The following is a 22,707-nucleotide window of genomic DNA, read 5'->3' on the forward strand; positions in this document are numbered from 1 at the left end:
TTTTCATCCTTGCCACTCATTTATAGCTTTTTCTTCTAATGAAATGCAAGCACTGACAGTGATGTGATGTCATCTGACAGAGACGCTGCTATCCGTGTGAAATATGACATCACAAAAGTGTGACTGATAGACTTGTGGAGAGGATTACAACAAATGACTATGGGAGGCCCGATCCATGTGATAGACACGTTCACTGTACCGTTAACATACACTGACAGAAAAATCTGTGCGCGGACCCCCGTGAGGCTGTTTTGCTGTCTAGATTTAACACCTGAAGGGCAGCCGAATGTAAGTGAGAATGAGAGATCTCATGAATAAAGTCTGTTCAAATTTTTCCTCTTGCCGTTACATTTACATTTTATTGTTTAAAAATGTGTCTAACCCTCCCCCATTTTTAGTGTGTAGATGTACAGTAGAGAGAAAAAGTACATGAATATATTTTCTCTTGACATTTTCTCTCTCTCTCGTTCTCTTTCCAGCCTCTGGGCGATATAGACAGTTGTAGCAGGTGTGTGAGTGGGCGAGGGGTTTCCCTGGGGAAGTCACAGGGGCAAGAAGGGGTCAGTTTTTAATGGGCCTGTCTGCCCTCTTCGCCTCCAGAAGAAACCCCCCCTTCCTCTCTCTTTCCATATCTCTGCATCTCCATTGTCCGTCTTTTCCTTTCCCTGAGATTCAGCGCTTGTTCTCCTGACCCGCCAGTCAGTTTGAGTGACGTTATCAGATGATTACGTTTGATGAGCTCCTGCTTGTGTAGAAGAGTGAGAATTGTCCATGGGAGAGAAAGAAAGGAGGTGTCCATCTGGTGGTATCTTGAAATATCTGTTTGTGTTTAGTCGGACACAGTGCTCGACTCTGAACAGGTGTTGGTGTCAGTGAAACCTCTGGAGACGAGGGGGGCCTTTTGAACGCACGTGGAAACGCTAATGTCTGGGTGGACAACATCATTCAGAAATCTAGCCTCAGGACAGAGTTTTTTTGGATTTAAGAACAGGGGAATAGATGAAGAGGGAGAATGATTAGTGTTAAGTGAAGTCTCTCATTTGTTGTTTCTCTTCTCTGTCATTTTGTTGAAATTGGCTCCTTTTTTCTGCTTCTCAGTTTTTCTTCTTCTTTTGCATCTGTTGTGTGATGTTAAAGGGACAGTTCATTCAGAAATTAAAGTTGTTATTGTTTACTCAACCTTGTGACTTAATTTACTGTGTGCAACAAAAAAATTTGAAGACTATTCAGTCTATGCTTTTTTTTCTTTAGAGTTTACAGGTGCTGAAAAAAGCTTTAAAATTGTTCTTTTGTATTGGATCTATTCACTGAATCAGTTGATCTGCTTTACAATTGGGCTGGTTTGCAAATTGGACTGATCCAGTTATAGAGTTAATACATTAATTTACAACGTTGAATAGTCTATGAAATCACAATTGACTATTCTTATTTTTATGGAATATTGCAGTTTATTATAAATAATTTATCTATATGCATCATTATTTAAAAAATCATGTTCTTAATGAACAAACGACAACAATCCGGTCTATTCCTGTTGGACAAAATCAAGTCTAACTTTCTTCTCATTCGAGAAGCTATTTAACTTATATATCACCATAATAAAGAAAAGATTATTGAAATTTGTGTTTCATGCCATCTTCTTTGAATTTAGCTTCATATTGCCATTAAAATTGCTTAAAATATGAGTTATATGGGCTACATTGATGGTACATTTGTTTTCTTTTTTTGAAGCTTGAATTCTTTAGTGCCAATTAATTTTAATTGCAAGCAAACAAAATTGGTACATTTTTACAAAATCTTAGCAGACACAGAAAAAATCCTTATAGTGGTTTGGATCACCATGAGGGTGAGTAAATCATTTTTCATTTTTGGATGAACTATACCTTTAAGCGACAATACTTAATTACCATGTCGATGCTGAAAAACTTACAATAACAGTTTATTTTTACATGTTTTTTTTAGCAGTATTCAATCCCTAAGTGCTGTCTGACTGACATGCAGCTGCTGTCGAACACTCATGCATATGCATATGTCTTCAGGTAGTGCAGCTGCACAAATGCACACTTTAAATGCTATTTTTAGTCGAATGTACTTTCTGGCGGGCTACACACAGTTGGTTATATGTCCTAAGTGAGTGAAAACAGACAGTACAAAAAAAAAAACCATTTGAACATGAACACAAAGTTAGGCCTAATGGGAAAGACAGACTGCAGTGCTCGTTTTATTACAGTTTCTTGTCTTTATTCATCTTCTTGGATCCAGCTGCACCTGGTAGTCTCTCTCTGGTGTGGTTTTATTTCGCCTGTTGTAACTAATCTCTGCTATTCACGCTCTTACCACATCACACACATGTGACTCATAGCACAGTGTGTTTTAATGTGTGGTGTTGGAGGACTCGCGTGTGTGTGCGCATGCATTGGCTGTGTAGTGTGTTTAGTCTGTGCTTGTTCAGATGCGAGCTGCGAGATGTGGTCAGGTTTCTTGACTCACGGGATCGACTGACATTGAGGGGCCTCCGTTCAGAGGCGAGAAAACAAGAATTTCCCTCTCTGTTTTCCCCCTATCCCCATTAGAGAGAGAGAGAGAGAGAGAGAGAGAGAGAGAGAGAGAGATGCTCTATAAAGCAAACTTCTGAAGCATTGCCAACAATCTTCAGGCAGAAAGAAAAGAGTAAGGATGGGGGAAGGGAGGAACTGGACCTGGAAAAGAGGAAAAAGAAGGAAGGCAGAGGGGGAATAACCCTGGAAGTTGCTACTGTAGAGCCACTGGTTTAATGATCCCAGTAGCCCCAGTGGACTTTCTAGTAAGATTTGCTACAGGGCAGAGACCACAGAGAAACACACACATATTTTTCAGTATGCTTTGCCATGTGAATTTGCTGGGGGACATTTTATGTGAAGGTTTTTGGGTTGGACTGCAGTGGGATATTCTATGTATCTCCACAAACCTAATTTAACAACTGGCTCAGAGAAATGTTCTCTGATGAATGGCAGCATGTGTTTCTCCTTAGGAAAGTGAAACATTTAATACACTTTAATTATGTGGCGTAAACACCAGGCAAAACTTTTCTCTTTTCTTTTTGCCAAAGCAGTCTGAAATAGTCACAACACAAATTTAAGAACAATATTGTTTGTATTATTATTATTATTTTATAGTTTTATTTTGTCTTTTATTTTGTTTTACATTTTTATTTTGCGATATTATTTATTTTTCGTGATTTTTATTTATTTATTCTATTTTACATTATTTTTATATTATAATTTGTGTACAAAATTGATTCAGACATCTGATGTTCTTATGTCCATCAATAAAATATTCAATATTCAGGAACTCTTTGTTTCTTTGTTTTTCTCCATCAGACGTGGAGGCAGAAAACGGTGAGCTAGACCTGAACGGTATCGACGAGGACGAGATTGATCGTGTAAGTTTTGACCTCACTATAGTAACGACATGGTAATTTGGTTCTTTAAAGCTGAAATCTGAGATGGGATTTCACATCCAAAAATTAATAATGGAATTGCATTAGAATAGAGTGAAATGAGATGTGTCATGATTTACAGTCTGTTTAGCTCGTCCACCATGACCTGTGAACATGACCTAAAAAACAACGTGTTGTTTTTTATCTTTCTTTTTTTATTAGTATATCCTAAATGAGAAGGAGATTAAGGTGAAGACTGAACTGTGGATGCTTCAAAATGCAGACTACCTCAAAGAACAGAAAGGTGGAGAAGATTGAACTGTCCCGTTTGTTAATTTTACCACTGACAGATTAATTTAAACTAAGACAACATTTAATCAAGTTTGGAACACTTTTGTTAAATCGATATGTTTGTTTTTCTTCAGAAAAGGAAGAAAGAATAGCAAAGGAAAAGGAGGAGGGTACATATATAGAGCGGAAGGTAACAAGGCAGTTCATAAATGAATGACAGTTGTAGCTGTGAGGGTCACAAATGTATGAGTTTACCTCAGTATTTTTGTGTGTCATCTCACAGCCTAGAAAAAAGTCAGGACGGAGGCGTGAGCCCATCAATGCCAGCACTGCAGATGAAGCCATTGAAAAGATGTTAGAGCAGAAACGCATCTCCACTAAAATAAACTACGATGTCCTGAAAGACTTGAACAAATCCAGCCCAAAAAGTCCCACTCGCCAGCCTGAAGAAGCTTCCACTGGAGCCAAAAGAACCCCCGCGGCCCAACGGAAACTCCAACTGACTTCACCCAATATTGGCAAAACTGTCAGCAGCTTTGGCAAGAGGTATGGCGTTCTAGGAGAAAGGTTTTTTATGTCGCGATTTATTTCTGTTTTTCTTCACTCCCTAGTTTTTTTTGGGGAGGATTTGTTTTTGCCCACACACCTTAAATCACACGTTCTGTTTTAGGAAATCGTCTAAACTCACCATCTGTCCTAGAAAATTCCCACCATCACAGTCTAACATCATATCCTATACTAGCATGATGCAAAAAAACTCTTCCGTTTAAAAAACGTTTTATCCCTATCAGCTGCAACCGCATTGAGTGACTCTTATTGATTTGGTTGCTATTACTTTTTCGTGTCGACCAAGGTTGCCCCGCCCACAGAGAAATCTTACTCCGCATAGCTGTAAATTAAACATCAATTATGATCTGATCGACTATGTTTGTGACAGGCAGATTACTTCGGATTGGGAAATTGTTGGGATTAGAAAAAGTGGGTGCAAAAAAATTTGAAAATATTTTTTCTCCATTTAGTAATCCTGTCTTGGAGTTGTAATATGGACAGTCTTAAAACAGATCCACGCCTATAATACACCCTGATTTTTCTTCGTCTGCCCACACCCTTTATTGGACTCTTTCCTTTAACCACCTCAAGCTCTTTTTCTCTTCTATGCTAACTATAGACCTACGGATACACAATGGCAGGGTACATTACTGTAACTGTATCATGATCCCTGCTATATTTTCTTACTCTATGATTATGTTTATATTCACATGAACACTATTTTCTATTTTACCATGTTCAAACAAGGTGCATCTGCTACACAGTCTGCCTTCTTTTCACAAATCATTGGAATGGTATAAAGGAAAATTCATGTTTTACATCAGCTTAGTAACAGCAGTCTAATAAAATTATCCTATTATGCTGTAGCGCTTTTTGCTTTCACGTTTTCCATGCTGCATTAGTCAAGCATTTCCCAGATCACATAATTTTGTGGTTGTTCTTTCTTATAGCATCCTGCTATACCTACAAATAGTATCATGGTATTACCATGTTTTTTGGACCTCAGAAGTTAATTTTGCTGATGAGATTTATAATGTGGCCTTTTTCTTGAAGTACCTTAAAGCACCATGTAAATACGGTGTTGTATGAACAGTTTAGTAATTCAGCACCATAGTAAAGTACCATGGATTCATCATCTTGGATAATAATTTAGATGTACTCAAATTATCATCAAAACTTTAAATTCCCTTATGTTTAATTTTTTTTATGAAGAAGTTATAGCCTGAGAGAAAAAGCTAATTGGGGTCTCGCTTATGACCTTCAAATGGAAAATCTCCAGAGCTTTGTGGGCCGGACTGCAAGTGTGAAAGGTCCTTATTTGTTTCTCTCTTTTTTATGTCCTTTACCCTTTTGTGCCCTTGAGTACAGGGCAGGTCTGTTAAGAATAGCCAAGTCCTATGCTAAATTAACTGTGTGTGTGTGTGTGTGTGTGTGTGAGAGAGAGAGAAAGTCCCATGCATATGGTCAGTCAGAATAGCCTCATTCTGCTCTATATTTAGTCTCTAAATGCTGGTATGGAACACATTAAAGTTTAGAGCACATATTTAAAGTGAGGCCCCACTGTGGCCCACTCCCTAGTACCCTCCTTTTTGGAGAATATGTGTGTGTGCTCTACTACCGTGTACTCATTTCCATTGGTGTTGTTAGTCTTTGGTTTCTAGGTTGTCATTAGTCATGGATATTCTCTCTTTAAGGAGAGGCTCTTGGTGGCCCGGCACACAAAATGTGCTCCGACAGTTTGTCTTGACACTGTAAGGCCAATATCATGGAACAATAAGCAACTCTCTCTTTTCTCTCTCTCTCTTTGAGTGGCCAGTTTCATCTATGTGTGTTTTTCTCATTGATTGAATTCCTGAAGTTAACAGGATAGATCTTCTGAATCATTCATTCTGAAAGTAGCTTTTATGTTTGTTTTTTTCTGAATGGAAAGGTGAGCAATCTGAACATCCTTTTAAAAGCCATTACACTGTTACCATGCCACTGTCTCTCTTCCAGTTTTTCCCTCTTCTCACTCATAACAGCCTGCAGTCTGTTTACTGAATGGAGTCTACCTGAATGGGAGTGTCTGTATTATTCAGTGACTTGCCTTTTACCGCTCAAAGATGACCTTACCTTATATTCTCCATTTTTTTTTATTCAGTTACTTGTAGTCTCATTCTAGGGCTTGGCAATATGGCTAAAAAAATAAAAGGCTTTTATGTATTGAACAATATTTAATATATGAAAGATTTATTGAATACTGTTCTTAACTAGACAGTGTATATACAAAATGTGTGTGTGTATATATATATATATATATATATATATATATATATATATATATATATATATATTATTTTATTTTTTTTCAATGATGCTAATTTTATATCGCAGCACAATTATTGTATACATGTTGAGAATATTCAATATATTGCCCAGCCCTAACTTTTTTTCAGGCTCTTCAGCTTAAACCTGAATTTATCACAGAATCTTATATTTGTGTGTGTGTGTGTGTCTATGTGTGTGCGTGCGGTTCAGCTGACAGTAAAGCCATTGTATTCCGTTCACTCCCATTCTATGTTGCACACTGAGGTATTGTGTTATACACAGACACACACAGACACTCAACCTCCCTTTTCTGCTTCTCTGCTGTATTTTTACAGCATATTCCCGACACCCCGCAACTGCCTGAACATCTACCCATCTGTCGGTCTGTTCATCCCTCCATTCTACTGAACCTTAAATTTAATAAGTCTCTCACATTCTCTCACTCTCTCGTCCAGAAATAGCTTGTATAATTGCCCCCTGCTGTTTTAACCCCCTCTCCCTGGTTTTCCTCCCTCCTCCTCCTCCTCTGGTCATTTTCTTGTCCTCTCAGATACCCGCAGCTCAGCATTTATATATAGCCATATAGAGCAATGGAGATGATAAAAGTGTGTGTGTGTGTGTGTTTGTGAGAGACAAATGCCAAAGGTTTTCATTAGAGTTGAAGGTAGGGCTTTGTGAGAACCTGAGATGGATTGTGCTTATTTTTGTGGTCCTTTGTTCTTCCAACACTTCCTCTGTATCCATACATGAGATCATCTCATGTTAGACATTCACACCTGGAGTGCCAGAAATCGCCATCTCACACCATAACACATCTGGTAATTAAACAGTCTCCTCCTCTCGCTCTCTCAGACAGCTGTTATAGACTCGTTTCCCCCCCTCCAAAAAAATGTCTTTCTTTCTCTCGCTTCAATCTCTCTTCCTCTGAGGTTCCTTCTGCTGTCGGCTCAGAGTTTTTCTTAATCAGCTTACTTGCAGAAAACCTACATCTCTAGAGAAGGAGACAGAGAGGTGAGCTGTCTGTGAGATCAAAGAAAGTTGAGTTTTTCTCAAGGCTGAATTGACCCAAAAACGAGAGGAAGTTTTCGTCATCCTCGAGGAAAAGAGAAAGCCTTATCTCTGCCTGGGACCAAAACTAGCTTCTGAGATGAAGAGACCAACTTCTTAGGCAGTTGCTCATGCCTTCAAGCGCTCAGCAGTAATAGTGTCAGCCTGGTGTCATACGCTTTCAGCTCAATAAAATAAAGGCCCCTGTTGACATCAGCCATTTAGTCATACCCTGAGAGCAGCGTATGAAATGAAGGGGTTATGAGGAAGGTCAGAGTAAATGCTGAACAGTTTAAAATGTTAAAGTGATCTGTGAGAAAGAAATCAAATCATCACAACCACAAACCAAAGACTCTGTCATACACAATTACTAATGGAAAAAATAGATATAAAATAATTAGTATCACAACACTATACTGAATTTCTCAAAATAAACTTGAGAACATTGGAACTATTGAAAGAACATTCAGTTATTTCTCTTCAAATAAAATCCTTTTAATCGAGTTATGATTCTGTAAAGCATGAAAATATATCACAGTTTTCAATAACTGTCACATAAAGAATTACAATATTATTGTATTGTGACCCAGATATCAATATACCGCATCACCAGGGCCCTGATTCCCATCTCTAATCATTATTGTTGTGCTGTGTGTTTGAATAATTGACCCACTCAGTGGTGTGAACAATTTATCAGCCCTTGACGTAAATGTAAATCTGTGTGTGTGGAACAGACTGTTTCTCAGGAATAGAATGTTGTCACTGTGTTTTGGCTCTGACAGCTTGTTTTCATGCCAAGTACCGTACCGTTCCCCATCCCAGAATGCACTGTAGCATCAATAGGACACTTGCATGCTGGGTCGTCAAGGACTGTCAACCGTGCATGCATGTGTTACCGACTGAGAATTTGGAGTAAAGTGTCTGTCTGTCCATCCTCTCTATTTTAATATAGCCTTCTTTTTTTATTGTTCTTTTTGTTATATCCGGTGCCAGTCCTACACTTCTAGCCGCCCTGAGCAAAACTGCCAGTAAGAACAAGTAATATTAAATTTTAAAAAATTGTTGACAGCTAAATAAATGCTTTATGAAAGTATTGCTCTGACACCATCTAGCTGTCAGAAAAACTATAACACACAGCTGAAATTATTTTCTAAAGGCGTAATTTACTTACGAAACTAAAGCATAAAAAATATAGTTTACCCAAGAAAGCTTAAGTAAACATGAAAATACATCAATAATTCTGTAAACTTTAGACTCTGAGCATTGTTTCTAAAACACTTGACAGTAGTCACAGGACAGCTTGCATGACTGAACAGGAATGTTTAATTCTTATACATAAACCATGCACAAAAAGATTTTGATTATTGATGTATATTGACAAACTGAAAATTACATTTCATCAGGGAATTTCCAATGAAACACCGTTGACTAATATTGATCTAAACAGGAGTAATTTTTTTTGTAGTTTTTAAAAACAAATTTTTTTTATTGGTTTGTCAAGACTAAATCAAAATTTAAAATGTTAATTTGGAAGCCATAGCCATATGTCAAAAACATGGACTGTAAAAAAAAAAGATGAAAGACGTACCTTCACTCACTACCATTGTAGAGAAATTAAGTCGCCAATGTTTCAATATGGCGCTGACATCTTGCACTGATTACGGAGCCCGAGTCTGTGCAGTAGCGAGTAGTGAACCCGGAGCCCGAGTCTGCACAGTAGTGAGCCCGGAGCCCGAGTCTGCGCAGTAGGGAGCCCGGAGCCCAAGTCTGCGCAGTAGTGAGCCCGGAGCCCGAGTCTGCGCAGTAGTGAGCCCGGAGCCCGAGTCTGCGCAGTAGTGAGCCCGGAGCCCGAGTCTGCGCAGTAGTGAGCCCGGAGCCCGAGTCTGCGCAGTAGTGAGCCCGGAGCCCGAGTCTGCGCAGTAGTGAGCCCGGAGCCCGAGTCTGCGCAGTAGTGAGCCCGGAGCCCGAGTCTGCGCAGTAGTGAGCCCGGAGCCCGAGTCTGCGCAGTAGTGAGCCCGGAGCCCGAGTCTGCGCAGTAGTGATTGTGAAGTGGGTAACTAGGCCCCACCCACACCTGCAGAATCAGTTAGTACAGTTTACTGATGAACAACTCATTATGTCGATGTGAAATAAACCATTATGAAATGTAAAAAAATGAAGTTAAAGCTCCAATCTCCTCCCGAAAATCCCCCAAAAAGTCTGTTGGTGCTTCAGTGTGTTTCCTCATTAACTTTGAAACGGGTAGAAGCATCGAGAAGACTTAACCCTCACACCTAATTTTTTGTATTTACTTCTTATATTTCTCTTTTTATGACAGACCGGACTGAAACCCACTCAACCTACCCTTATGCCTAAAAAACCCTTTTAATCTGGAAACTACATACTGAAACCCACCTAAAACATACCCTTTCGCGGGGCAAAACGGGAATGGGGAGTCACATGGGGTCACATTGGATGTTGGTGGGGTTAGATGTCCACCGCAGGATGAAGCGAACCCTACTTGCATTAGATTACATGGAGAGGGCGGTGTTTATGACTTGTACTGCATCCAGCCACCTGGGGGCAATTGAAACATTTTGGCTTCAATTTTGAGGACTTGTGTGGCACACTTGGGCTGAATCCAAAATCACCTCCTAAACCCTCAATCACTATTCCCTACGTTAGCCCAATACGGTTCACTTGAAGGAATGAATGTAAACGAGTAAGCGAATTCGGACAGCCGTTGAGTGTACGGGTTTGTGGTTTTGCAATGTGGGATAGAACGAGTGCACTCGATAACATCCACTATGGTCTAACATTTGAGGGTGATTGTCGGATTCAGCCATAGTCATGTCATTATCTGCATGATAATTATTTACTGCATGATGTCCAAAACAGTTATTAAATAAATATAAATCGTTAACTAGAAAAAAATTATTTTGATATGACTTGAATGACATGAATATATAGTGATATGCTACTGATATAGTCTTTGAAAGCAAGGGGGCCCCCTGGTGGTTCAGGGGCCATACACACCTTGAATAGTTTGCTTATAGGGAGGACCGGCACTGGTTATATCCTTTTTTCTATCCTCCTTTCTATCAATAATTCTCTTAGTCTGTCTGTCTGTGAGAGATTTTTGTGTTTGAGTTGAGTTTAAGAGTTTGAGTAGATTTGGGACGCCTTGTGGTTATATAAAGAGAACTGCTCCCATGAGAAATGAATCTCTTCTGCATATTCAGATGTATCATCAGGAGAATCATCTGATTCTGATTAGCTTTTATTTATGCTGCGGGTTTAGTGCATCATATCGGTACCTCATTAACATATCTTACATTCTTTGGAATAATGAGTAAACTCATTATACAAACTGTGCCTCTGCATGTTGACTTGCAAATACTGAGATAAACTGCGTCTCTGGATCCTCTCCCCCCTCTCTTTCTCTCTGTTTGTCTCTCGATCTCCCCCTTCTGTTGTCACTTGAGCTGCCATGTTTTTCCCTCTGGGAATTTTACAGTGAGAGATTTGAGGTAATTCGAGACAGGACTTGTCCATGTCTACCACCACCTATAAAGATGTGCTAGATTTGCCAATGTTTTTTATGCATTTTGTTTCTGAAAAATATAGTGAATACATTTTTACTGAATATACAGAGTGACATTTCATTATGAAGCAGGGGCTTGTTAGAGTCCCTGTGGGTCTGTGCTTTTCTGGGTTGATAGAATTTAAATTGCGTACATTTAGTGAATTAATTTAAATTATGTGTCAAGATTTGCATTATAATAAGTCAGTGACTTTTAAGCAGTGTTTTTAAGCAGTATGTCAATTTAAGCAGAATTAAAAAGAACAGATGAGGTAAACATAAAAAATTTATTGGACTGTATGGCATGTCATTTTTGACCTCGTGCCCCCCCTCCCTTCCGACCCCCCGCCCCCAAAAAACTTCCTCTGAGCAGCTTTTGTTGAGAAATAAGCCATGTTCTCTTGATGATCGTGTCTGTCTTTTTCACTCTTTCTGTTTTTCTGTCTCCAAGGTTACAGCCCTTGGTGTGTGCGCAGCCATCTAAGAAGCTGGCCCTCGATCAGGTGAGTGAATTTAAATCACCGTCCGTCATACTAGCACATCCTTGGCAGGTCTCTGGATATATTAAACTAATTTTCTTTAACCCTCAAATGGCCTCTGGCCCAGAGCTTCACTTAGTTTATCCCCGGTGCTGGAAAACTGCATTAAGTTGACCTAGAAACGGGGTTCTTCCTTTTCATGTTTAAATTAAGAGAATTATTTTGATCCGCCGAGCTGCTCCTATCAGCAGGCTATTTCTGCGGCGATACTCACAGGCACCGGTTTGAGTTGGGCTATCGCAAGCTAATGTACTGCCTCAGACTGCAACAGAAAGTGTGCCGCTGACGTCTGGACTCTGAGGAGACCTTGATGACACATGCTCTTTTCTCTCGGCTCTTACTGATCCCTCGCCATCATTCTGGCCCGTAGACCGCTGGAGCTCTTCAGTGGCTCCGTCACTCCCTCCGGCTGTGTCGTCCATGGTGCTTCATCTTTCTGTATGTCAGGGACCTTGATCTTTTCTCCTCTGTCTTGTTTTTCCTATGTTATTAAGTCAGTCTGTCTGTCTCATGACAGTCTCTCTACTACTTTTAAACTTCTGCGAGTGTGTGTGTGTGTGTGTGTGAGTGTGAATACATAATCACCTCCCCTTTTTGAAGCAAGAAGCAAAAATACTACCTCTGGGGGTCAATGCTCAAGTAACTAAGCAACCTCTTGCCTTCACTTGACAACAGGAAATTAAGCTTTGTGATTGACATCATTCCCTTTGTCCCTCAGTAAAAGAAATGGTTAATAAATTCACTGACAAGGTTATCTGTTAACTCTGAAGCTAACTTGTAAAGATAAGTGTGATTCTCAATTGAATGTAGCATTGTAATAGAATCACACAGATCACACAGTCAAGGGGTGTTTAATGAGTACATTGAAGTCAACAAATTCAAATTGACATCCTTTATCTTATTGTGCACAAATCATTGATGCTCGTTATTCCAGAGAGGAAACATACTCAGAATTATTCTGAATTTTCAATCATTTTTTCCCCTACTTGGATGTTTTCGCTTGGAAACAGGTTGAATGATGACTGATGCAAGAGGAGCTGCGAATACCATTTCATGTTGACTTTTTCCTTCAGAAAGGATCTGGTGTTCCAGTGGCCATTCCTGCTGCCCCAACCCAGAATACTATTGTTGTAGAGAGCGGACCGGTGGCGTACGATGACCCTGCAGATGAAGAAGAGGAGGATGAGGAGGACGAACACTGTGTCAGTGCCGTGCAGTTAATGGGCAGCACTGGTATGTGATACAAAAGTCTTACTGTGACTTATAGGATTTTTTTTTCCCGAATAGACTTAATAATCAGACTAATGTAATTTTATTATTATTTATATACTATTATAGTATTTATTATATATTTTATAATATAGTTTTTATATTCTATTTTCATTTTAGCAATTTTGTTGTGCTTTTCTATTTTTTTTATTAGTCTTATTTAAAAAATTTCTATTTAGCTTTAATATTATTTATATTTCAGTTTTAGTTTTGAGTATTTTTAGTACTTAAAAAAAAGTTTCCATTTTTTTTAATCTAATGTGTATATTTAAATTTATTTGCAGCTGTATTCCAATTAACAAAAGTTTTAGTTAAAAATAATAATACTGCTTTAGGGGCTTTCAACCTTTTCTAACCAAATGTAGTCCTTAAAGCTACAGCGTGTAATTTTTTAAGTTGATTCTTAGTAAAAAACACGTTTTTTTCTTTCAAAATGATATGTGCTCATTAACGTATAATTACTTCTACCAACTAATCAAGTATTCTCGTAAGCGTAAATCTGCCATTTATAATACATACGGGTGAGCTGCTCAAATGGCGGAAGCCATGTTAAATACATTAAATACATTAGCCAAAGAGGGACATACCTGGAAATTCAAGCCTCGCCTTTCGTGTTTTTACACTCAGTGGCACCGTGACGAATGCGAGGGGGAGATTACTCGCGACGGATTTGAAATAATACGGCCACCGTACAGAGTTAAAACGCCATCGGAATGGGAGGGGCTAGAAATTAATATTCAGTTGGTAGTCATATACAATTTCACCGCTAGATGGGAGTAATTCCTACACAGTGTAACTTTAAATATAAAAAAGCTAGATTTTCTCAGATAAACCTTATATTCACTTTTTTTCACGAAGAGCTTTAACCTTACTATTTCATGTCCTTAAAAGATTTTTTAAAAATTGTCATGAATATTTAGGGAACTATTTATACATAAACTTGGCTCCTTTTGACATTTACGCTCTTTGCGTGATTTTTAGTAGTTCAGAAAAGAGCATTAAGTTTTGTCCTAACCTTTCTGTGTTCCTCTCCTTTCCTGTCTACAGATTACGGCTATGAATTGGATGATGATGATGGCTTCTGAATCCAGGGTGGGAGCACCAGTGGAGAGGACACACTAACATTTAGCCTGCTGCTTATTTTGACCCCAAAACACGCATGCAACAACCTCAATCTCACTACTTCTGGTGTTTGTGCTTATGTTTGCAAGATGAAAAGAAATATCATGAACTTTACACACAACAGAGGAGAAGAACTATAGCTAAACAAGAACAAAGACCCTACCTTCTTGTGTTTGTGCTTTTCAATAGGAGCATGTTCTGAGCTCATGTGCACTAAGTAACTTAAACACCATTTAAAACAGGAGTATGAGAGTAAATGGATGTGTGTGGTGACTGGGAGAGATGATTCTCTCTATCTCTCGCTTGCTAACTGCATTACTGTGTGTTTTAGGCTAATGATGACATATGATCTTGCACATCTAAAGCGATTAGCCCACTCGAGGCTCAGGCCTCTGTGTGGACAAACGTGCGCATGTACACGTGCCTTTTACAATTGCAGTATACAGGCCTTGAATAGTATGAGGATTTTTTTAGAGCCAGTGTTATTCTTTAAACCAGATGTAGCTTTATGTTTTCAAAATGGATTACGGGTGTGAAATCTGATTAGTGACAGTATTACATTTTGCTCAGCTACTTGGCTGTTTCCTAGTGCCTTTTTTAATTTGTATTATTAAATTACCCACTGGTCTGTTGGATTTTCCATTTTGGGCTAGTTAAAGTTTTTTTTTAAACTTAAGAATAATGTTTAAAAGGTACTTTGATGAGAATAATTATATTATTGATTTGATGGTTGCTGCTTTTCTGGTTTATGGAGATGAGAACTTGAAAAATTCATTCCAGATAAATGCGGTTAAAATGTCATTGATTTGATCTTATTTTTGCTGTTAAATATTTACAAAATGCAATATATATATATTTATGTTTTCAACAGATAAAGGAGATGTGTACATTTTTGGATTGTTTCGAAATGGATTGATGGTTTAGTATTGGTTTGTTAATGAAGAAGAAAATAGGATCGTTTTAATAGTATTACTTATATCTGAATACTCGGTATCAGAAAGTTGGTGCTCTTTGAGAATATTTTACTTTATTCATACTTTGTTCTCTCCCAGACTCATAGACGAGTCAAATATAGAGTATGCATCTTTTTTTTTCCTGTTAGAAAAGTATTTGAGGGGTTTATTCTGTCAGTCATGCCACAACACACAGCAGATATTACTGATGCAGACCCAAGCCATTTAGATTTTGATAGCTAATAATTACAAGTAAAAATTATCCAATTTATTATCAGGGTAACCATCTTAAACTGTTAGAAAATACAATAAATAAATAAAACAAGGTGGACAGTGATCCCAAATTCCGATTAAACGATTGACCTGAACCATTGACCTGGTATTTGCATCCACAATCGATAAAGTTAAATAAATGTTGATGTCTGTGAACTCTTGCTTGCATAATAAAAATCTTCTTCGGTGTGCGAGTCCTCGGGAGTCCATTAGAGCCAGTGTCTTCTAGAACAGATTGGTTTGGTCTTGCAGCAGTAATGGTGACAATACAAGACTCAAATCAGTGTTCAGCAAACCTAAATAGTATTTATGAGCAAAGAAATAAAGAGTAATCATAAAACACTACGTCTTTTGTCTTTATTTTTCAGTGTGATCGCTGTGTATTTTTATTCTTTTTGTCTGCTTGCTGTCTGAGTCCTTCGACACTATGACCTAAGACGAGCTATCTTCACTGCCACTGGGTAACACTTGCTGGGAATAAGGCAAAGAAAGAGTTGAGCATCTGGTTTTAGGTTCATGTGCTTAAGGCTGTTGTGTTTTGGTTGGCATAGAAACATGAGCAGTAATAACTAACTGTAAGATCCCACTGGATGAGACCCTTGTAGTGGAATATTTGAATACGGAATTAAATGTACCTCTAAATACACTCAGACCTACACACACACATAAAACCCCTCTTACACAGACAGAGAAGCAAAAGCACAAAGAAAGGAAGAGTGGGGCAAGAGTGATAAGAAGACTTCCTATCTGCGATTGCATGTTGCAAGCCAAGCGTTAATGTCTCAAGACTGTTTCTGTTTAGGCTGAAAACAATGTATGAGGTCTCAGGTATATATATCCCAGAAAAAGCATGTTCATTGTTTTGTGTGCATCTCTAGAGAGAGCTAGTTCTCTCTAGGTCTTTCTTTTTAGCTCAAAATTGCCTGCTGTTATTTTATAACCTGATGAGCTCAAGACGAGAACAAGTTATTTTTAACAGATTTCGTTCTTTGGACTGCTTAGAAGTTACTCTTTGTACATCCATTCTCCAGGACCTCCCTGGGAATGGATTAGCCGAAGAATCATAATCTGTAACCTTTTGATATTTTGCTAAGAGTTTTTTGATTATTGTGTAACCAAGTATATTTCTCTTTTGTTTAAATAAACTTTTATTTTATAAAGACAAGTATTTTTTCGTCTTCAGCTGTACAAAGAAAGTTCAATAGCAATAAAATAGGCATTTGTACATCTCCACTGACCAGGACAAAAGGGATCCAGGAAGCTTTCACTGGAGGGTAAGCATGAAAGATCTTTTGAGTCAATGATTGTTATTGTTAGATTTAGTGTTAAGGGACATTCCTAGATTTAACTGGTATAACAAACTAGCCAGTGTAGTAAACCTGACCTGACAGCAAAAGACTACCTACCGGTAACTAGTGGTTAATCAGGCACTGATGTAAATACCAGATCTCACCACACCCTAGAAGTCACTCTCTCTGCAGGGCAAGGGCTGCTGGGAGTTGAAGTTCTTAGGTTCATCTGTGTTTACTGGATGTGACGGTCTTGCCTTAAAGGCTAGTAAAATATCTGAAAGGAAAAGAACTCTGCAACAACAACAACAACAAAAAGGTGTTTTGTTACATACTCTTTCCTTTGTGAAACTGTATAGTCTAAATCTGATATGACAACAATGTAGCCTATTTAAATATTTAGCCTGTGATCCTAATATTTGATGGTTCTGTATCCTTTGGGAGAACATCTTGACCTACACAGACCCTGAGTGAAATGAACGTGGTCTACTCACCTCTTCACACTTCTGTCTTTCTCATCTCGTTTTCACCGCTCTGGAACCTATTACTTTGACCTTTCCATATCACACATAGAAAACAGTGCTGATCAGAGATCGGGCCTGATGGAAGAGATTGTGGAAGAAGGAATATTTTGAATCCCAAAATATTGGGATTCAAAATATTAATATTAAATAATCAGATGAATCCCATGCTTCATCTGTTGAAGCATGGGATTTCTCAAGATCGTGAGAAAGGTGAGAAAATGAGCTGAGAGAGAGGGAATATTGATTGCTTTAGCTAATGAGAGGATTTTTGCCAGGCTGTTTAGGAATTAATGTAGAATAGCATGTTCAACGCCGACTGGGCTGCACGCAAAAGCATTGTATAAATTGATCGTAGAACAGATGCCACCAATGGGCTCTACGATCAATTTAGGCTTAATATGTATTTGCAGGTCAGTTATTAGTTCCTGTTGACAAAAAAAAAAGGTGGAAAAAGTGTAAACCAATATGCAAACTACCTGTTTTTTTGGGGCATTATGCTCTTCTTGTTATACAGGATGTTATAGTAGAGGGCAGCTGTTCAGTGTATAGTCTTCAAACTTTACATTAAATATAAATATATATAGGCTACGAATTATAATGTATAGGCTTTGATATAAATGTTGCAAGTTATAAATAAAATATTTTAATTTAATATTACTATATTTTATAATTATTATTTACTATTGCACGCAGTTGCAGAGAAAGATCAGTTTTACTTTTGTTTTCTGAAAAGAGGGAGGAGTTTAAAACAAAATTAATTATCTTTTCAGAAAACAAAAGTAAAACTGATCTTTCTCTGCAGCTGCGTGCAATAGACGGTGGGTGAGTCTATCGCCAAGAAATATTAATAGATCTACTATATAGACTATTCGCAGAATATTTATTTATGCCAGTGACTTAATGGGTAGTGACGACGGAGCACCCTGGATCGTGATTATCGAGCTAAATAGGCTACGACTACCTAACTTCTATGACAAAATATAAATGATGAATTTATGGTTGGCTATTTATTTGAAACAAATATTTTTTTGTGAATAGCCTAACTCCACGGTTGCCACTTCTAATAATTTCTAATTTACGCATATCAATCTATCCCTTATTTCTAATTTAAAATATCGATATTTTAATAGGCATTATATTCAGAGCAGAGGACAGACGAGGTTACCTTTTGGTTACTTTTGATATTAAACATATTAAAAGTCTCACCTTTCAAATTTGGTAATTGTTTTAAAGAAATAGAAACAGGAGAAAGAGAGAATTTGTGGTTTTGATTTGAAATGGTAGACTTACGATAAACTAATCATGTCATCATGTTTAACTAAATTAACTATATCATTTTGTTTACCCAAATTTATATTTTAGAAAAACACTGAATTTCTTTGTCGTTAAATTTGCACTCATTAATTTTACCCAATTAAGATAGCCTATCAGAAATGAACAGTAATTTAGAAAAATATTCCTTCTTGTACTTCTAATAAATACTCCTACCAGTGCCTGAATTTATTGAAAAGTTACAATAAATGCACCTTTAGGGAGTGATGGCCAAGATGGCAATATTGAGTAAACCACAAAATGTAATTTTTGTATTGAAATATTTTTGTTTATCATTGTAAGCTGTTGAGTGACATTTGACTCCGTTTTAGGTTACGTTAATTACTCTTTTCCAGTAACATCACTTACAGTTTTTCTACTGTTTTCATAGCAGCAAAATGGCAGAATCATCTGATGATCAAAATCCCTTTAACTGTCCGATCTGTCTTCATCTTCTGAACAACCCAGTAACTACAACTTGTGGGCACAGTTTCTGTATGAACTGTCTTAATGAGTGCTGGGATCGAGACGATCAGAAGGGAGTTTACAGCTGTCCCCAGTGCAGGCAGACGTTCACCTCAAGACCAGCTCTCAGCAGAAGCACGGTGCTGGCTGAAGTTGTAGAGAGAATGAAGAAAGAAGCACCAGAAGCAGGAACAGCCTCTCCTGTTCTCAATTATGCTGTGTCTGGGGATGTGGAGTGTGATATCTGCACAGAGACCAAACTAAAAGCCATCAAGTCTTGTCTGGCGTGTTTGGCTTCTTACTGTGAATCTCACATCCAAACTCATTATACATCTCCTGCATTAAAGCGGCACAAACTGGTCAATGCCTCACCACATCTCCTGGACCAGATCTGCTCTCAACATGATAAACTCCTGGAGCTGTACTGTTGCAAAGATCAGCAGCTGATATGTATGCAGTGTGCTTTGATCAACCACCAGAACCATAACATGACTTCATCTTCAGCAGAAAGACAAAACATACAGGTAGGGCTATTGATTTGTCTGAATAACATTTTGTGTCATTAAAAAGACTGTAAAATTAGACTATACCTTCCATTTCAACTAAGGATCTGTCTGGTTTCACACGCCAATGTGTCACACAATTAGTTGTCATCCACCTCTAATTGATGTGCTGGACAAAATTGTCACAAATAATAATATTTTATTATTAACACTAATAGATTTTGAAAAACCACAATAAGAGTTGGTCAGAAACCACATACTAATGATTTTAAAACACTTTAGTGCCTTGAATAACCAAGAAGATCAGCAATATAGGAACATACGTACTGTAAGTACTTTAGTAATAAGCATTGAGATTATTAATGTTTATTTTACATACAGTAAATGTTTTAAATACACTTCATTCTGATATGTATTGTTTTTTCCCCCCAAGTGGTTGAAAATATAAGATCAATGTAATGCCTAAAATGTTTTTGGAAGAATGCATATTTTGTGCACCATCAAGCAATTTGCTTTACGTTTCACTGCTTGGGAACAAATTTAATAACAAGCATAAATTGTTCCAGAAGCTTAATACCAGACTATTATAAATTCAGTCACAGGGACGGTTTAAGAAAAACTTGGATACCCTACAAATGGCAATGCAGCAGCGAGAAGCAAAGGTACAGGAATTAAGACAGGCCGTGAACTCTCATAAGGTAAGATGTATAACATTAATTTGATCACAATGTACAATATTAGCATTTGCAGCTTATTTTGAGGATTGACTGCTATATGATGATAATTATTATAATAATATTATAGTTATAGTATAATATTATTTACTCAACTGAAGTGTACTATAATAGTATGAGAGTAAATTTGTGTCATTGGGGAAAATAATGATTTCAGAGCCAACATTGCCTAAGAGTTACAGTCATGCTGAATCAATGGGGTGTTTCTTACAGCCTAAAGTCTTTCCTCTGTCATCTAACAGCTCTCTGCACAGGCAGCAGTGGAGCACAGTGAGAAGGTATTTACTGAGCAGATCAGCTCCATGGAGAAAAGACGAGCTAAGATAACTGAGGTGATCAGAGCTCAGGAGAAAGCAGAAGTAAGCAGTGTTGAGGAACTCATACTAACTCTGGAGCAGGAGATCAGTGATCTGAGGAAGAGGCATGATGAACTCGGGCAGCTTTCAGAGGTGGAGGATGACATCTATTTCATTCAGGTAACAACTGACAATAAACAGACTCGGGTCTGCATCAAAAGTCATTGCTTGAAATGTTTTATTATTTATTGCTACTTTTTCCATCTGCAGAATTTCTCCTCTCTTTCCCACTACCAATGTTCAAATTTGTGCAACATCCCCGTCAGACAACATTTGACATTCGACGAGATAGAAACCGTAATCTGTCAGCTGAAAAGTCAACTGGATGATCTCTGTAAACAAGATATTGTTCGGATATCAGAGAAAGGTGAGATAGCTTTAAAAGATGTTTAAATAAAATCTAACTATTCTCTTTAACTGAAATTGAATTCCAAAGGAATCTTTTTCTTTGTTGAAATTAGGCAGATTTGAAGTTTTGATTATAATGTCTAGCAAAACATATTTCAGAGAATATGCTGGCAGATTGCCATAATCATGAAATGTTTTTTTGTTGTTGCTTATCTTAATAGTTCCCACTGTCTATATAATGGTGAATAAGAAGATCACAGAGTGTAAGTCAACAATTTTTTTTTCACAATTAAAAAAGAAAAAAAAGAAACCTCGATACTCAAATATTCTTCATGTTTTTTATTTGTTTAGATTTGCCATCTCAACCCAAGACCAGAGAAGAGTTCCTTACATGTGAGTTGCTCTGTAGATTTGTTTAATGTCAGACATGAGGAAAAAATCATGCTGAAGTACGTGTTTATTTTTTTTATTTTTTTAATCAATAGATTCCTCTAAACTGATTCTGAGTAGCTCATCAGCCTGTAAGCAGCTCTCTGTACAGAACCAGAAGTCTGTGTCAAGGCGTGATCAACAGCAATCCAGTGACCCAATCTATGGACGTTCAAGCAAGCTACACTTATATCAAGCTTCACCTACATACCAGGTGTTGTGTAAATCTAGTCTATCTGGGCGCTGTTATTTTGAAGTTCAGTTTGGGGGAACAGGTTGTTCTATTGCGTTTTCATATGACAAGATTAGTCAAGGTGGAGGAACTGTTATATTTGGCTCCAACAACAGATCCTGGAAATGCGACTTTCCAAAAGCTAAAATTTGTGTGCAGAACAATAGCAAACAGACTAACATTTGCTTGGTCTCTAAAATTGGAGTGTTTCTCGATCAAGTTGAAGGATCCGTGTCCTTTTACAATGTCTCTGATAAAATGACCCTCCTACACAGAATCCAGATCACATGTCATCATCCACTCTACCCTGGGTTTTCGTTTCAGGATTGGGGAAATGACTCATCAGTGACTATTTGTGATCTTCCAAAGCAAAATAAGTAAATCTAATCTGACTAACAGCGATAGATTTGTGAATGGACACTTAATTCGAGGCAAGGCAAGATAAATCGGTGTTCTCATTCATCATTGTTAAAGCATATTTTTAAATCCTGTTAATTGCAATAATCTTTTAAAAATTCTCAATTAGGAAATCTATTTGCTGCTTAAGTGATTTATGTTTTGTTTTTTTAAACTGTCATACTATGGGATTTCTGTTTCTGTCATACTACTGTTTCTGTTCTTCTTCCTGTTTCCGTGAGATCCAGTAGGTTTGTAAAAAAAAAAAAAAACTCTGCTACTCTAGGTGTAACATTTTTGTTTGACCAATTCACTTTAAAAAAGTAGATTCATTTTGAACGTCCCAATGTGCATTGAATGTATTCTGAATAATAAATTACTTTTTTGTTCAAACTAAGAAATTGTTTTTAAATCTGATGTAACCATTAAATAAATGTAACCATTCTCAGAACTGTCTGCCTTTGATTTTGCAGATCATTTTATCTGAAGGGACATACAAATCAGGAATACTAACAAGCATTTAATCACCAGGAAAAGTAACATTAAAAGCTTTAAGTTGCTTATAAAGTAAATGGTATAAGAAAGCTTCCTGTGGAAGGTGCCCCGTGACCTTTGACCCCTTCTTACATCATATTTGTATTGTTTTCTAGCTCTCAAAAGACCTGTGTGTGTAAGAGGTCGGAGATTAAGAATGCCTGGGCTTTACTGAGGTGTCCCACAGTGGTAATGCAATAGGAAAAGCTTAGTAGATACATTTAAAGCGGTGGTAAAATGCCCTTTTCACAAGATG

The 22,707-nt window shown here is 37.6% G+C and overlaps 2 protein-coding genes across 5 annotated transcripts in view; both read left to right on the forward strand.

Annotated features, from left to right (window-relative positions):
• The window catches only part of brf1a (BRF1 general transcription factor IIIB subunit a), a 44,402-nt gene extending 28,729 nt beyond the window's left edge, over positions 1-15,673 (forward strand). For both annotated transcript variants that reach the window (XM_079634582.1, XM_079634583.1), the window contains exons 13-19: positions 3,360-3,421; positions 3,641-3,722; positions 3,844-3,899; positions 3,993-4,255; positions 11,626-11,677; positions 12,787-12,946; positions 14,030-15,673. In XM_079634582.1, the coding sequence (XP_079490708.1) occupies positions 3,360-3,421; positions 3,641-3,722; positions 3,844-3,899; positions 3,993-4,255; positions 11,626-11,677; positions 12,787-12,946; positions 14,030-14,067 (713 nt within the window). In that variant the 3' untranslated portion in view covers positions 14,068-15,673. The remainder of the gene's footprint in view (positions 1-3,359; positions 3,422-3,640; positions 3,723-3,843; positions 3,900-3,992; positions 4,256-11,625; positions 11,678-12,786; positions 12,947-14,029) is intronic.
• Positions 15,674-17,869: 2,196 nt separating this feature from the next.
• Positions 17,870-22,366, forward strand: LOC307010077 (E3 ubiquitin/ISG15 ligase TRIM25-like). 3 transcript variants are annotated; one of them, XM_079634461.1, is made up of 8 exons: positions 17,870-17,961; positions 18,846-19,443; positions 20,019-20,120; positions 20,399-20,632; positions 20,723-20,879; positions 21,082-21,123; positions 21,212-21,253; positions 21,346-22,366. In XM_079634461.1, exons 2-8 carry the CDS (start codon positions 18,853-18,855, stop codon positions 21,900-21,902), a joined length of 1,725 nt encoding a protein of 574 aa, XP_079490587.1. In that variant the 5' UTR covers positions 17,870-17,961; positions 18,846-18,852; the 3' UTR covers positions 21,903-22,366. The 3 variants fall into 3 exon arrangements, with proteins under 3 accessions (XP_079490587.1, XP_079490586.1, XP_079490588.1); XM_079634460.1 differs by having other exon boundaries at positions 17,924-17,965; XM_079634462.1 differs by having other exon boundaries at positions 17,937-17,965; positions 18,849-19,443.
• The last annotated feature ends 341 nt before the right edge of the window (positions 22,367-22,707 follow it).

Source organism: Phoxinus phoxinus, assembly GCF_949152265.1.
Source record: "Phoxinus phoxinus genome assembly, chromosome: 14".
NCBI classification, from domain to species: domain Eukaryota; kingdom Metazoa; phylum Chordata; class Actinopteri; order Cypriniformes; family Leuciscidae; genus Phoxinus; species Phoxinus phoxinus.

What these genes read in the sequence shown, in the direction of transcription:
- LOC307010077 (XM_079634461.1), top strand. Translation starts at nt 18,853, where the DNA reads ATGGCAGAATCATCTGATGATCAAAATCCCTTTAACTGTCCGATCTGT. An exon ending in ATGACATCTATTTCATTCAG is followed by an intron (nt 20,633 to 20,722) that starts GTAACAACTGAC and finishes TTCCATCTGCAG; the next exon opens with AATTTCTCCTCTCTTTCCCA. An exon ending in CAGAGAAGAGTTCCTTACAT is followed by an intron (nt 21,254 to 21,345) that starts GTGAGTTGCTCT and finishes TTTAATCAATAG; the next exon opens with ATTCCTCTAAACTGATTCTG.